Source organism: Apodemus sylvaticus, chromosome 6 (assembly GCF_947179515.1).
Source record: "Apodemus sylvaticus chromosome 6, mApoSyl1.1, whole genome shotgun sequence".
NCBI classification, from domain to species: Eukaryota; Metazoa; Chordata; class Mammalia; order Rodentia; family Muridae; genus Apodemus; species Apodemus sylvaticus.
In genome coordinates, this window is record NC_067477.1 from 38,640,323 (window position 1) to 38,653,461 (window position 13,139).

A 13,139-nucleotide genomic window follows, 5' to 3' on the forward strand; every position below is an offset into this window, starting at 1 on the left:
AAACAAACATAGGGATTTATTTTATTTGCTTATGATTTTACTGAGTTTAGAATCAATAAATAGAAACAGGGGCTGGGGGAGAGCTCTGGTTTTGAACTGTGGTATTACAGAAAAATAATGAGTTGTTGGTGTTCTTTGTAAGAGTCACAGAAACAGATTAAAAATTGCCTTATATGCCAAATAATGCAGTCTTTAACTTCAATAAAATTGGGTATTTGTTTGCTATACTCTAGGTTAGTGGTGCTTCAGCTGTGGGCCACAACCCTTTTGGAGACAACCTTTTCACAGAGGTCACACATCAGATATCCTGCATATCAGATATTTACGTTATGATTCATAACAGCAGCAAAATTACAGTTATGAAGTAGCAATGAAAATAATTTTATGATTGGGGTCAGCATAACATAAAGAGCTGTATTAAAAGGTCGCAGCATTAGGAAGACTGAGAACTGCTGCTTTAGATGCTTAGAACATTATACAATAACAGTTTTAGAAATCTTTGGGTTTTAAAAAACATCAGCTCTCCAACATCAAGTCCCTTTACCATAAGTAAGATTAATACATTGCAGCCCAAGATGAGACACTATTTTCTGGACTCCTGCCGCCTATGGTTGTATCTGTTAAGGAGGTTAAGAGGATATGGTAAAGACAAGAGATCTAGGGAACAAGAGATGGTTTACATGTTCTCTTTCATTATGTCACCTAACAACATAATGGTGCTTAACTGCCAACTAAGCACAACTTGGCTAGTCTTTTCCAAAATTATTTAAATTTATTATACTTATGATATAATAAATGGCAGGTAAGCAGTTTAATTTTGATCCTATTTGTTCAGGATTATAACAGTTTTAAAACTCAAAAGTCCTACAATCTAGTCACAGGCTCCTCCAAAGTCTTGGTCCTCCCAAAACATTTAAGTTAGGAGAGTACTGAGATTATTTAGAAAATTATCTAAATTTACTGATAGGAAAGTGAAGAACCCTAAAATCTTCAGAGTACAAAAACAAATCTTAAGGCTCAAACTTTAGACACACATACACACACACACACACCTCAGAGACCAGAAGAGATCCTCTGGGGATGGAGTTAACACGCAGTTGTGAGCCACCTCATATAGATGTAGCTGGGGTCCTCTGGGAGAGCAGGAACTGCTGTGACCTCTAAGTCATCTCTCTAGGTCCCTCATCCTCACTTGTGACTTGCCTTTATTGACAGCTTTTACTAGCAAGTACATACTACCCAAGGCAACCTTGCAGACCTGAGACTGGCCTGGTCAAGGTTTTCCTTCATCCTGGTTGTACCTTAGAAAATTCTACCAATTCCCTAGACAGCTCACAGGCTACTGTGGAGTCTGTCACCAGTCAGTAGTGCTTAGCTAACGTCATTATAACAGACAGATTTACTATGTGTGGTCCTGAACTCAGAACAGTTTACCTTGCCTTGTATAGTCACTATCACTAAACACTTACTGAAAACTGTCAGGAACTGGCCGGCACTAGAAAAAGTAATAAAATGTAGTCACTTCTTCCTATAGAAGAGTAGGATCAAGACACATCAGGAAGGTCCTTACACATCAGGAAGATGGACAAAACTTCAGCTGGGATGATATGAGTTTAAAGTCCCTGGCAGAACAGAGTAAAACAAAAGCAGTTTGGGGTCCCCTAGCACCAAGGCTGTGACATTTCCTCTCAGCTCAATAAGAAAAGACATTCAACAAAGTAGGGCAAACCGGCCCAGTCTCAGCAGCCGACACTGACACTGTACCTGGCTCCGGACGCTGCTGTTAGGGTGACTGTCCTCAGACATCTGTGCATTCTGGAAGTAGGACAAAGGTGCAGGTATCTCTGTCATTGGAGCAACTGGACAGAAATACCTCTTCAAAGAAAACAAAGCCTGTTGGGATTCTGAAAAGGGAAAAACAAAACAAAACTTTATGCTTTAAGATGACTCATTTGTTTTCAAACTCTCTCACGAATTTCATTCTGGAAGAACAAACCTTTCTCTCATGTGTTCTCCTCCAGGCCAAGCTGCCTACGGACCTCGAAGGGCTGCTGTCTTGTGTTGGTTCCTGGATTAAGTATAAAATAGAATTTTATCAAGCCGCTAATAATTAGCCAAATCCACTTGTACCTGTTGGGATTCAGACCTGGGACAAACAGCTGAGCTGCATATTTTACATACCAGGACAGGAACTGACCTCCAGGTTCTCCCAGCATCCCTCAGGCCTACACTGGCTTCTGGTCCCCAAGAGGCTCTCTCCTATATAATCCTAACATTTTGGACTCTTCCTTCCCCCTCTCCACTTCTACCTGTGCGCACACGCTCTTTCTCTCTCTCCTTCCCTGTCTCTCTCCCCACCTCGGAACCATCGAGCCTCCTGAGAGCTGCTTCCCAATAAGCCTCCTTAATATACTTTAGCCTGGCTTGAATTGGCTCACTTCACCAGTGGAGAAATAACTTATCATCTGGTGTCTTGACTCTGGTGGAGTTGAGCCCCCAGCCACGTGGGAGTGGGGGACCTCTCCTTTCCCCCATCTTTCTCTGCACCACCTCCCAGCAGCCTTTGAAAGCCGGGGAGCCTTGGGTTCAAAGACATTTGAGCTGAGGCTAATCCCTGCAATCCCAACTGTAGGACCCCAGGGTTATGTGCAGGACGATGTGCATTTGAGCCTTTGGTCCCTGGCAAAGCCCAGGAGAACGGGTGCCACCGGATTTCAGATTGAACAATTCATCCAAATTGGTTGGAACTCCCTATGTCAGGTTTTTGGGAAGTGCATTCTCGCCCACCCTCTTCACCACAGCAGCTTTGGGGAGCACTGACCACCTCCCCACACACAGCTCCAGGTGGCACCTAGCCCCGCCCCTGCCCCACTGCCCCCAGGTTCATGCACAGTCTCGGTGGTACAGTTATGGTGAAGGAGCAGACTGCTACTTTTAAATCACCCACTGCCAGAAAGACTAGGAAGTGGCTTCCATCTTTACCATGGAATAAAGAGGGTGGAACCATGGCTTCAGCACCACCTTGATTACGGGCAGCAACGTGGCTGGCAGACACCCCGGTTATGGGTTCAACAAAACAAAACCAACCAAACCAAACCAACCAAACAAACAAACATAACATACCTTGCTGGGTAGCCCTGACAACCAAACCTTGTAAGGTAATAATAACATACTTGTATTAATTTTGGAGACATTAAGTTTTGTTAAAACTTGGGTTTTTTTTTATTCTGAAACTTACGTTCTGTCTTCACTGTTTAAAAAGTACATTATTTTAATATTACAGGCACAGTTTGGAGCAGGCAACCTCAAACTTTATTTATCCACTTGTGTATATTTTCAAATATACACAGCTAAGCCTAAGATGGATAGCTAGAAACAAGCAGTTTGTCTATTCAAATACACTTTTAATAGACAGATGGTCCTCGGGCACTTCAGAGACCTGCTGAATATGGCATTTAAGATGCTCAAATATACCCTGACAGACAGCGATTTCCAAATCATAGCAGTGCCCGGCTCTAAGATCTCCAAGAAGATATGGGCACAACAAAGAAGGACTCCACCTGGATTGTGGATACACTAACCATAATTGCCCCAGTACCTTGACCCCTGTCAGGACACTGCCGGAACTCTGGACAAAAGACACCAGAGCTAAATTGTCCCATGTTGCCTAAGACAAGGTTAGGTTGGTCTCTCCCATGATCCTTCTCCACAGAGGGCCAGAGGAGCAAAGACTGCCTCTTGTTCTTAGAGCCATCAACAACCACAGGAACCTAGTGGAGTGGCTGTTTAGGCACTGGATAAGTCTGTCGATTTAATTGATACTTAGGCGGTTTAGATTATACTTCTTGCTTACTCAGGTAAAATTTATCCTTCTCAGGTCTCTGAGAGGTTTATCTAAAGTCACTCACTTTCCAGTGAGTGCTCCCAGCGATCAAGCACCATATCTATCAGTTCCAGCATCCTGCCAAGTCCAGGTGTTTCCTGAACCCTGCATTCAGGACAGCCCCAAAAAGCAGCAGCCACCCACAGGCGCTTCCTTAACATCAATGCTCCCACTATAAAAGAAAACCTGAATGTCTCCACAGACAGTCCTAGCATTTATTTTAAAAAGGTAAGCTATAATGCATGGGACTGTGTCAGCTAAGTTGTTTCTTTCATGTTCATACAGCCTGTTTAGCCATTATAAGGAACCATACTGGAGTTTTCTGGGACAAATCCTGTCAGGACCACCAATAACACAGCCGTCACTTTAGCATTCTCCTAATGCTACTTCCAAAGTTCTTTTCATAATCATTATTCTGTTTGACTCTTTAAAAAAGTTCCCATGGGAGCTGGGCAATGCTGATACATCCTCTTAATCCCAGCACTCAGTATCAGAGGCAGACAGATCTCTGAGTTTTAGGGCCAGTTTGGTCTATAGAACGGAGTTCCAGGACAGCCAGGACTACACAGAAAATCCTATCTAAAAACAACAAAACAAACCACACACACACACACACACATTCCTGTATTGGCTGTTTTGTGTGTGTGTGTGTGTGTGTGTGTGTGTGTGTGTGTGTGTGAACTTATCAAAAACTAGAGTCATCAGAGAGGAAGGAGCCTCAGTTGAGGAAATGCCTCCATGAGATCCAGTTTAAGACATTTTCTCAATTTATTAACAGCAGGAGAAGGCCCAGCCCAAGGCGGGTGGTGCGGTCCCTGGGCTGATAGTTCTGCGTTCTGTAAGAGAGCAGGCTGAGCGAGCCACGTTAAAGCAAGCCAGTGAGGAGCATCCATCCCTGCATGGCCTCTGCATCAGCTCGCACCTCCAGGTTCCAGACCTGCTTGAGTTCCTGTCCTGACTTCCTCCAGTGATGGACTATGATCTGGAAGTATAAGTCAAATAAAATAAACCCTTTCTTGGGGTTGGGGATTTAGCTCAGTGGTGGAGTGCTTGCCTAGCAAGCGCAAGGCCCTGGGTTTGGTCCTCAGGGCTGAAAAAGAAAAAAAAAAAAACCTTTCTCCCCAACTTGTTTTCTGGTCATTGTGTTTTTGTCCACAGCAGCAGAAACCCTAAGACAGTTCCCTGGGGCGCTGCAGTTGGGTCAGTGCTTAAAGGGCATTTGCAGTTCTTGCAGAGGACCCAGGTTTGCTACCCAGCACCCTCATGGTGGCTCAGAATCATTCATAACTCCTGTTTCAGGGCATCTGGTGCCTTCTTCTGATGTCCACAGGCACCAGGCACATGGATATGTACATATATCCACACAGGCAAAACACTTATACACATAAAGTAAATCTACAAAAAGTCTGAAAATTCCCACGAACAATTCTCATTTGAATCCCCTATTCCCCGTTCCAGGGAGTTCTTTCCTTACCTTTCAAAAAAAAAAAAAAAACTTCCTTGCTTGCCCCCCCTCCCCCAAAAAAGTTCTCTGGAAGACTCTGCATTCAAATGTCATAAGCATCAAGGTGAGGACAATTTGCCTGTGCAGGGTTAAGGAGCAAATGAGAAACCCCACCAGTCCAGATCCCAGGCGATGAGGATGCTCAACCCAGGGCTCCTCTGGTCACCAGAGAAATCACAGGACTCCCATGAAGAGCTTCCCTGATGATAGAATATGTTCAGAAGGAGCCCAGAAGCAGAAGCAGGCCCTGGCCAGGTCATGGAACAAACACACACTCCTGGTACAAAGAAAGGAGCAGAGCAAACAGAATTGATGTGGATCCAGTGACAGCCTGAAACATCGATGGAGAAGGCCAACGGCCCACTGGTCCAGCAGCATGGCAGAAGACACTTGCCAACTTGATAACATTCTCAGCTGAGCGCTGTGAACACCAGACGCCAGTAGCTGAGAAGAGACCTGGATTGCAAAGGGAGGAAGAAAGGCAGGTAGATCTTGGTGCTTTCCTTTCTGGACAGCTACTGAAGACACATTGCTGCACCTTCATGCTATCCACCTCCTCTCTCTCAGGTTTGTGTGGTGATGAAGAGGCCAAAAGGGACAAGAGGAAAAAGCAAACTCCCTCACTAACACTCAGATACTAACTATGCAACCTGTGCTGCCGACCTTATAGATACAACGAGACTCGCTCCTAATGAGCAAAGTGCCAGACCTGACACGGCCAGTCTATAAACTTACCCAAGACAAGGAGCAGGCTACCTCTGACTTAGTCAAACTGGACCTCATACAAATAGCTCAAAAGGTAAGGCCAGGCAATGTGTCCCTTGACTGCTATAAACAGACCCTATTCCCTTTTAAGGACACCACCTGTTTCTACCCACAGTGTGTTTTCTTGACTAGAACTTTCCTATCAGTTCTGATCTCATAAATGCTTCTTTACCCTCTTGCTTTGGGCTTGTTCCAAGCACGACAATTTGGGCAGTCGGACAAAGGAGAAAGAAGTCCTTGTTTTGATGAGCAACTCCAATTTCTATCAGACAAAGACTAGGAACTGGGATGCAGGCCTGTGGCAGAGTGCTTACCCAGCGTGTGCAGACCCTGGCGTCCATCCTTAGTACTGGGGAAAACAAAAATAGAAATGCAAGGGGAGGAAAGGCCAGTCTGAATAATCTCAAAGCTCAGATGTGCTCCACAGAAAAGCCTCTGTGAGCAGACTCTGAAGAGATGGCTCAGTGGTTAAAGTGCTTACTATGCAACGTGAGGACTGGATATACCATTCCTCAGAATTGTACCTAAATACTGGGTGGGTCTCTAATTCCAGAACACAGAGGCAGAAACCAGGAATTCCCCAAAGCAAACTGGCTGGCCAGACAAGCTCTATCAGTGAACTCTGGGTTTGCCTAAGACCATAGCTCAGTAAAGGAAGTGGAGAGTTATCCAGAAAGACTTGACAAGTCAGTCTCCGGCACACACCCATGTACACACAACAAGGTAGAGGAGGAAAAAAGGAAGAAAATCTATCCACCTAGAAAACCTTCTCTCTACATCAGAACTTCTAAAACATCGCAGGAGCAATGTTTAAAGTTTCAGAATAGGCTCTTAAAAGAACTTCCCATTCACTGAAGCACACCAGCATTGGGGATGTAGCTTGGTTTACAGAGCACTTGTTTAGCACACACCAAGCCCTGGGTTCAATCCCCATAGACATAAACCAGGGATGCATCTGAACACTTGTAATTCCAACACTTAGAGGAATGTAGGCAGGAGAATCAGAAGTTCAAAATCATCCTTACCTATAGAGTGAATTTGAAGCCAGCCTGAGCTACAAGAGATCCTAATTAAAATTTAAAAAAATTTTAAAGGAAAAGAAAACAAACACAAAAAAGGTACTTTCTACCATTTCACTGTATGCTGAACTCATTTTCTAACTCTTGAGACAAATGTAAACAAAATGGTACACTACAAAAACATCTTCAGTGAGAAATAATCATGGCTTAAATCACCACAAAGGGCTTGTGGTGTAATGTCCCTAAGCCACAGGCCCAGCTTCTATCACTTTTAAAGCTACTAAAATTATTTCTTGCTGTATATAAATGGCCATAGTGCTAAAAAGCTTTCAAGGTGTGGGGAAATAAATAAATAAACAAACAAATAGTTTTCAAGCTCTTGATTTATTTCCCTACAAAAGTGGCTGGTGCTGCCGTGGGCTAAAGTGAGGGCCTCATTTCCTCACTTTAAAGTGAGGGGAGGAGGAGAATCAGACTAGACACAGACAAACAGTCCAGGCAGAAGCTTATTTAGCAATGCATATACTCCAAAGAGGGAGCTGAGTGGCCAGGAGAAAGGCAGGAGGAGCAGAGCAGTGGGTTCTGTTCTGAGCTACAGACTCGGTGATGGAGTTTAGGAGGAGGTGGCACAGCTACAGACTTACAGACTCGGTGATGGAGTTTAGGAGGAGGTGGCACAGCTACAGACTTACAGACTCGGTGATGGAGTTTAGGAGGAGGTGGCACAGCTACAGACTTACAGACTCGGTGATGGAGTTTAGGAGGAGGTGGCACAGCTACAGACTTACAGACTTGGTGATGGAGTTTAGGAGGAGGGTGGCACAGCTACAGACTTACAGACTCGGTGATGGAGTTTAGGAGGAGGGTGGCACAGCTACAGACTTACAGACTCGGTGATGGAGTTTAGGAGGAGGGTGGCACAGCTACAGACTTACAGACTCGGTGATGGAGTTTAGGAGGAGGTGGCACAGCTACAGACTTACAGACTTGGTGATGGAGTTTAGGAGGAGGGTGGCACAGCTACAGACTTACAGACTCGGTGATGGAGTTTAGGAGGAGGTGGCACAGCTACAGACTTACAGACTTGGTGATGAAGTTTAGGAGGAGGGTGGCACAGCTACAGACTTACAGACTTGGTGATGGAGTTTAGGAGGAGGGTGGCACAGCTACAGACTTACAGACTCGGTGATGGAGTTTAGGAGGAGGTGGCACAGCTACAGACTTACAGACTCGGTGATGGAGTTTAGGAGGTGGTGGCACAGCTACAGACTTACAGACTCGGTGATGGAGTTAAGGAGGAGGGTGGCACAGCTACAGACTTACAGACTCGGTGATGGAGTTTAGGAGGAGGGTGGCACGTTCATGCTGATATGGCTCATTATCCACAAAGACATGTTCTGACTCTAAGAGGACAAGAGTTATCAAGATCCAGCTTTTCCTTTTTTATTACCTCATATCTACGCCCTTTTTGAGAGTGCAGAAAGCCCCATGATTTCAAGGTAGCCTGTTAAAACAATCTAAAGCTTTATCATGAAAGTTGGGGACAGGGTATCATAATGGACCGGCAGGCTGCACAAACAGGCTGTTCCTCTGTTTTTCAGGATCCTCCACACCCTCCTGCGCCCCACACAGTTTCATCTCCATGACAGACAGGGAGCCCAAATTCTGATTAGAGTGTGAATTCTGATTTACTTATTTTGGTTGGTGGGAAGCAAATATGCTAAGAAAGTGTTCTGCCACTGAGTCACGCCCTCAGCTCTCTCCTTGTTTGTTTGTTTGTTTGTTTGTTTGTGACAGGGTCTCAGTATGTAACCCTGGCTGGGTAGCAACTTGCTATGAAAATCACGCTGGCCTCAAACTCCTTCTGCCTCCCAAGGCTGAGATTAAAAGCGTGCTCCCATATTTCTATATTTATGTAGACAGGTCTTGCGCCAGATGCCTGAACTCGAGGTCCTTCTGCTTCCAACTCCTGAGTGCTAGGATTACAAGTGTGTACCCTCAAACCCTGTTCTACTTGGGTTTCTAAAACTCACAGGAAATGTAAGCATAACTGTATTCTAGAACTTGACTTAGGAATACCCAAGACAGACTCATGATTTGTTAGGCATAAAGAGAGAATCATTCCCCAAGCCCTACAAGACATTTTCTGAAAGTAATAGAACTAAAAAGAGCAAGGGCCGTGAAGCAGCTTACTGAGGGTGGTTTTTCCCCTTTCCATCACACTCCACTTCTGTGAACCATCTATGGCAGATAAAATTATTATTCAGTAAATATTCTCTCTTTGCCCCAGTGTCCCCAGGGGAAGAATGGTTAGCCTAAATACCTTCTAATTCAGGATCCTTGGACCCCATCAACTGCAGACTGAAAACATCCGGCATGTAGTTCTTGCTGTTCTTCACAATAAACGTGATGTAAGGGTTACTTACACAGCATTTACATTAGTAGGTATTATAATTGAGAGATGATTTAAAGTACACAGGAGGATTAATAAAGTGTTCAGAAGGATTTATAAATAATAAATTTATTTTTGTTCATATTTTTCCTTCAGTGTTAGGGATCAAGCAAGGTCTCTGAACATGACTACATTCTTGTCCCCCAAAAGGATTGGAGTAACCCCTAGATTTTGGAAACTAGTCATCCTAGAACCAATCCCCTGAGTTTCTGAGTTCCGCCTTTTTATGGGTGACATCCATTACCTATGCTAAGTCTTTATGTGAGATCCTATAGTGTGCCTTTGTCAATGCAATCTTTGCTGATTGACACTGGCAGATATGTGAGCCATGCTTGTGCAGCTGACCTTGACTTCTTATACATCTGACATTGCCTTGAGAAGACAGCAGCGTGGTTTGGTAGTTCTTGGCCCCTCAACCTGGGCCCTATAATAAGATGCTCAAATCAAAATGGTCCCAGCCGATCCACCCATTCTACCCTGAAGCAGAGCCCTGAGTGAACGTAAGTGCTCTAAGATGTTAGGTTTGGAGGAGGAGTTCTACTATGGAGACTTACTGTTGCAACTTATTTTAAAACAATGGTAAAACTAGCTGGCTCAGAAGACACAATGAACATGAGCTTAAATCAGCTCAGAATTTATTTCAAACCTTCAGGATTAAATGTACTTAGAATATGGATTTTCTTTTGGATTTTGTGAAGGCAGTATAATGCGAATATATATGCTCAATAGTACATTCAAGAGCCTCAGAATCACAAAAGTAAAATCCATCTAGGTCTACGGTGAAACAGATCAATAGTCTCAAAGTATATCAAGACAGTAGGATCTAGGGAGTTAGCTCAGTGGGGAAGAGTGCTTGCTGTCAAAAGGAGCACAGCTCAAACTCCCAATATCACATCAAAGCCAGGCATAGTTACTGCACCTACAATCCCAACATTGGGAGGTGGAGACAAGAGGATCCCAGGAGACTGATGGCCAGCCCAACCAGCTGAAACAGCGTCAGGCTCAATGAAGAGACTGTGCCTTAAAAATTAAAGTTTGTGCTCATGAGCATGTGTAGCACACGACCTACAACCTGAATTCAATCCCCAGCACCCACATAAACACAGACAAGTATTCCATAAAATGACCACCTGTAGTATGACATCTGTGTATCATGCCACACATGCTCCCCCACACACACAGTTAAGTTTTTAAAAATTAAACCAGGTTGTGGTGGCAGATCTCTGTGAGCTTGAGGCCAGCCTGGTCTATATAGTGAGTTCTAGGAAAGCCAGGGCCCTGTCTCAAAAAAAAAAGCAAAACAAAAAAGTTAAATAAAAAGGGGGCGACGGGATATCGAGATAGCTCAGACAGTAAAGATACTTGCCCCACAAACCTAGAGACCTATGTTCAGTCCCCAGTACTGAGTGGACAGAGAGCTAACCTCAGACTTCTGAATATTACCATGGAAGCCTCCCAACCCTACACACAAATGAACATTTTTTTTTTAAACTAAGGTGATAAGCAATAAAGAAAAGCAGCCACTGTCCTTCTCTGGCCTCTGAATTTGCAAGCGTATAGACAAAGACTTTAGCTCTACAGATAAAGTAGAGGTGTACACACATACATACACAGCCACAGGATAAAACTCAACATAGGCTTTATCTGTTCTGTCTACCTAGACAGCATATAAACAGACTACAGGCTACTAGGTTCCGATCGGATAGGATGAATTCCCCTCCCATCCCATGTCATTCACTATCTTGGTTATCAAGGCTGGTCTTGATTTTCTTGCCCAGTCTTCCAAGTAGCTGGAACTCCCGAGGCATGCCACTATACCTGGAAACTATAAAAGACTTCCCCCCTCCCAGAGTTCTTTTAATTTTAATAATTCTATAATCAAGTTATTTTTATTGTGAGTCAGTGTTTCAAACTTCTGTAGAAATGGATAGAATACAAGTGTTTTTTAATGAGAAATGAATATTTACAGCTGATTAACTTGCATAAATTCTTTCTGCTTTCACTCAACTTAAACAAGGAACTGGAAAAGACATCTGAAAACTAAACAGGCATTCTTGGAGCGGGGAAATAGGAACCAGGTTTCTTTTAGACAAGGAAACACTGTGTCAGGTGATGCGGATACTGTAGAATCAGGTATTGCTTCTGTTCACTTAAAAGTCTACTATCTAGGGAAGACAAGTTAATTTGACACAGATTACCTGTTAACATGAAACTGATAGCTACACTGGGTTAACAAATCATTAAAACTAATTGCAACTGTTTCTTGTTACCTTTAAAATTGTGTCTGTGGGAACATTTAAAACTAGCATTTGTGGTTCACGTTCATCTTTCAGGGGTACAATGGTACAGATCCTTCTAAAACAACACCAGGCCTTTCATTCCTGATCGCTGACAATGTTCCCTGAAGCTTCCCTGTCTTCCTCAGCTTCTGTGACACTGCACTATTGTAGTTCTGCATTCATCCTCTTCAGCGACCCAGTTCGCTGCTACTCCAACATCAAACAGTAAATCGACTTAAATGACCTATGTTTACAGTTTACAGCTCTGACCTCAGGCCATCTTCATGAGCTGTCACTTCAAAAGTGGTATTTCCAAACCACTTCCTAAGTTCCTTATTTCTCTCTCACTCTCCAATCTTGAACCCAGTCAATCTTATGCGTCAGTTGAACAGATCGCCTGTCCAGCTCTCGTTTCTTACGTTTCTGTTACTGTAACTCTCGTTTCTCCCAGTTATGTAAAAAGTTACCTCAATGTCTTATGCACTCAGTCCTCCACTACCAGATTCATGTGCCTGAAGCAAACCTCTGTTCACAGCAGTGCCACATTTGAAAACGAGAAAGGGAAGAAACAGCAAACACAAAAGGCGCCTACAAGCGTCCGACACGCATGCATCGTGACAGTTCTGAAGAAAAAACTAGCGCCATAGGACTCTTCGTCTGTCAACAGAGACCCGGAGAAGTTAGCCCCGAGTGCCACTCACTTCTGGACTATGACACACTCGGGGCACGAGACGCAGTTTCACCAGTTGCTCAAGCCGACCCAGCCTAAGGCGCTTCCTCTATCTCTTGCTCTGCTCGGATCCGAGAGGCCACCCCCGACGCCCGCCACCAGCTCCCGACCGCCGGGGGAAGCCAGCACTTCCGGGGTACCAAAGCTCGGAGAGGGCTGCTCTCAGCCTGGCCCCGGCCGGGGCCCGAGAAACCGGCCTCACCCCGTTCCCCACGCGGTGTTCCTCGGTCTCCGCCCGCCGGGACCCGCCCCTCATCCCCGGTGACGCCCGCTGCGCGGCCTCAGAGACACAGGCCCGGACCCCGGGGCAGGCGACGGTGAACACAACCGGCAGAGACACCCTCGGCCCCGCACACCCTGGGCACGCACCTTCTCTCTCCGCGCCCGTCGGCCGGCTCGCAGCCTAGGTTTCCGCCTCAGCTGCCGCTGTTTTGTTTCTGACGAATACTCGCGGCCCACTGAGCAGGTCGTCCTAGGCCCCGCCCTAGAGGTCTCGCCGGTGTCGCA

General features: G+C 45.0%; 1 protein-coding gene across 2 annotated transcripts in view; it reads right to left on the bottom strand.

Moving 5' to 3' along the window:
* Psen1 (presenilin 1) overlaps positions 1 to 13,139 on the bottom strand; it is a 46,482-nt gene extending 33,343 nt beyond the window's left edge. The window contains exons 1-3 of one of the 2 annotated variants that reach the window (XM_052185478.1): positions 13,002 to 13,139; positions 1,997 to 2,068; positions 1,765 to 1,904 (exon numbers count right to left, since the gene is read on the bottom strand). In XM_052185478.1, the coding sequence (XP_052041438.1) occupies positions 1,765 to 1,851 (87 nt within the window). In that variant the 5' untranslated portion in view covers positions 1,852 to 1,904; positions 1,997 to 2,068; positions 13,002 to 13,139. Of the gene's footprint in view, positions 1 to 1,764; positions 1,905 to 1,996; positions 2,069 to 12,603; positions 12,794 to 13,001 lie in introns of those variants that run through there. The other variant, XM_052185479.1, reaches the window with a different exon arrangement.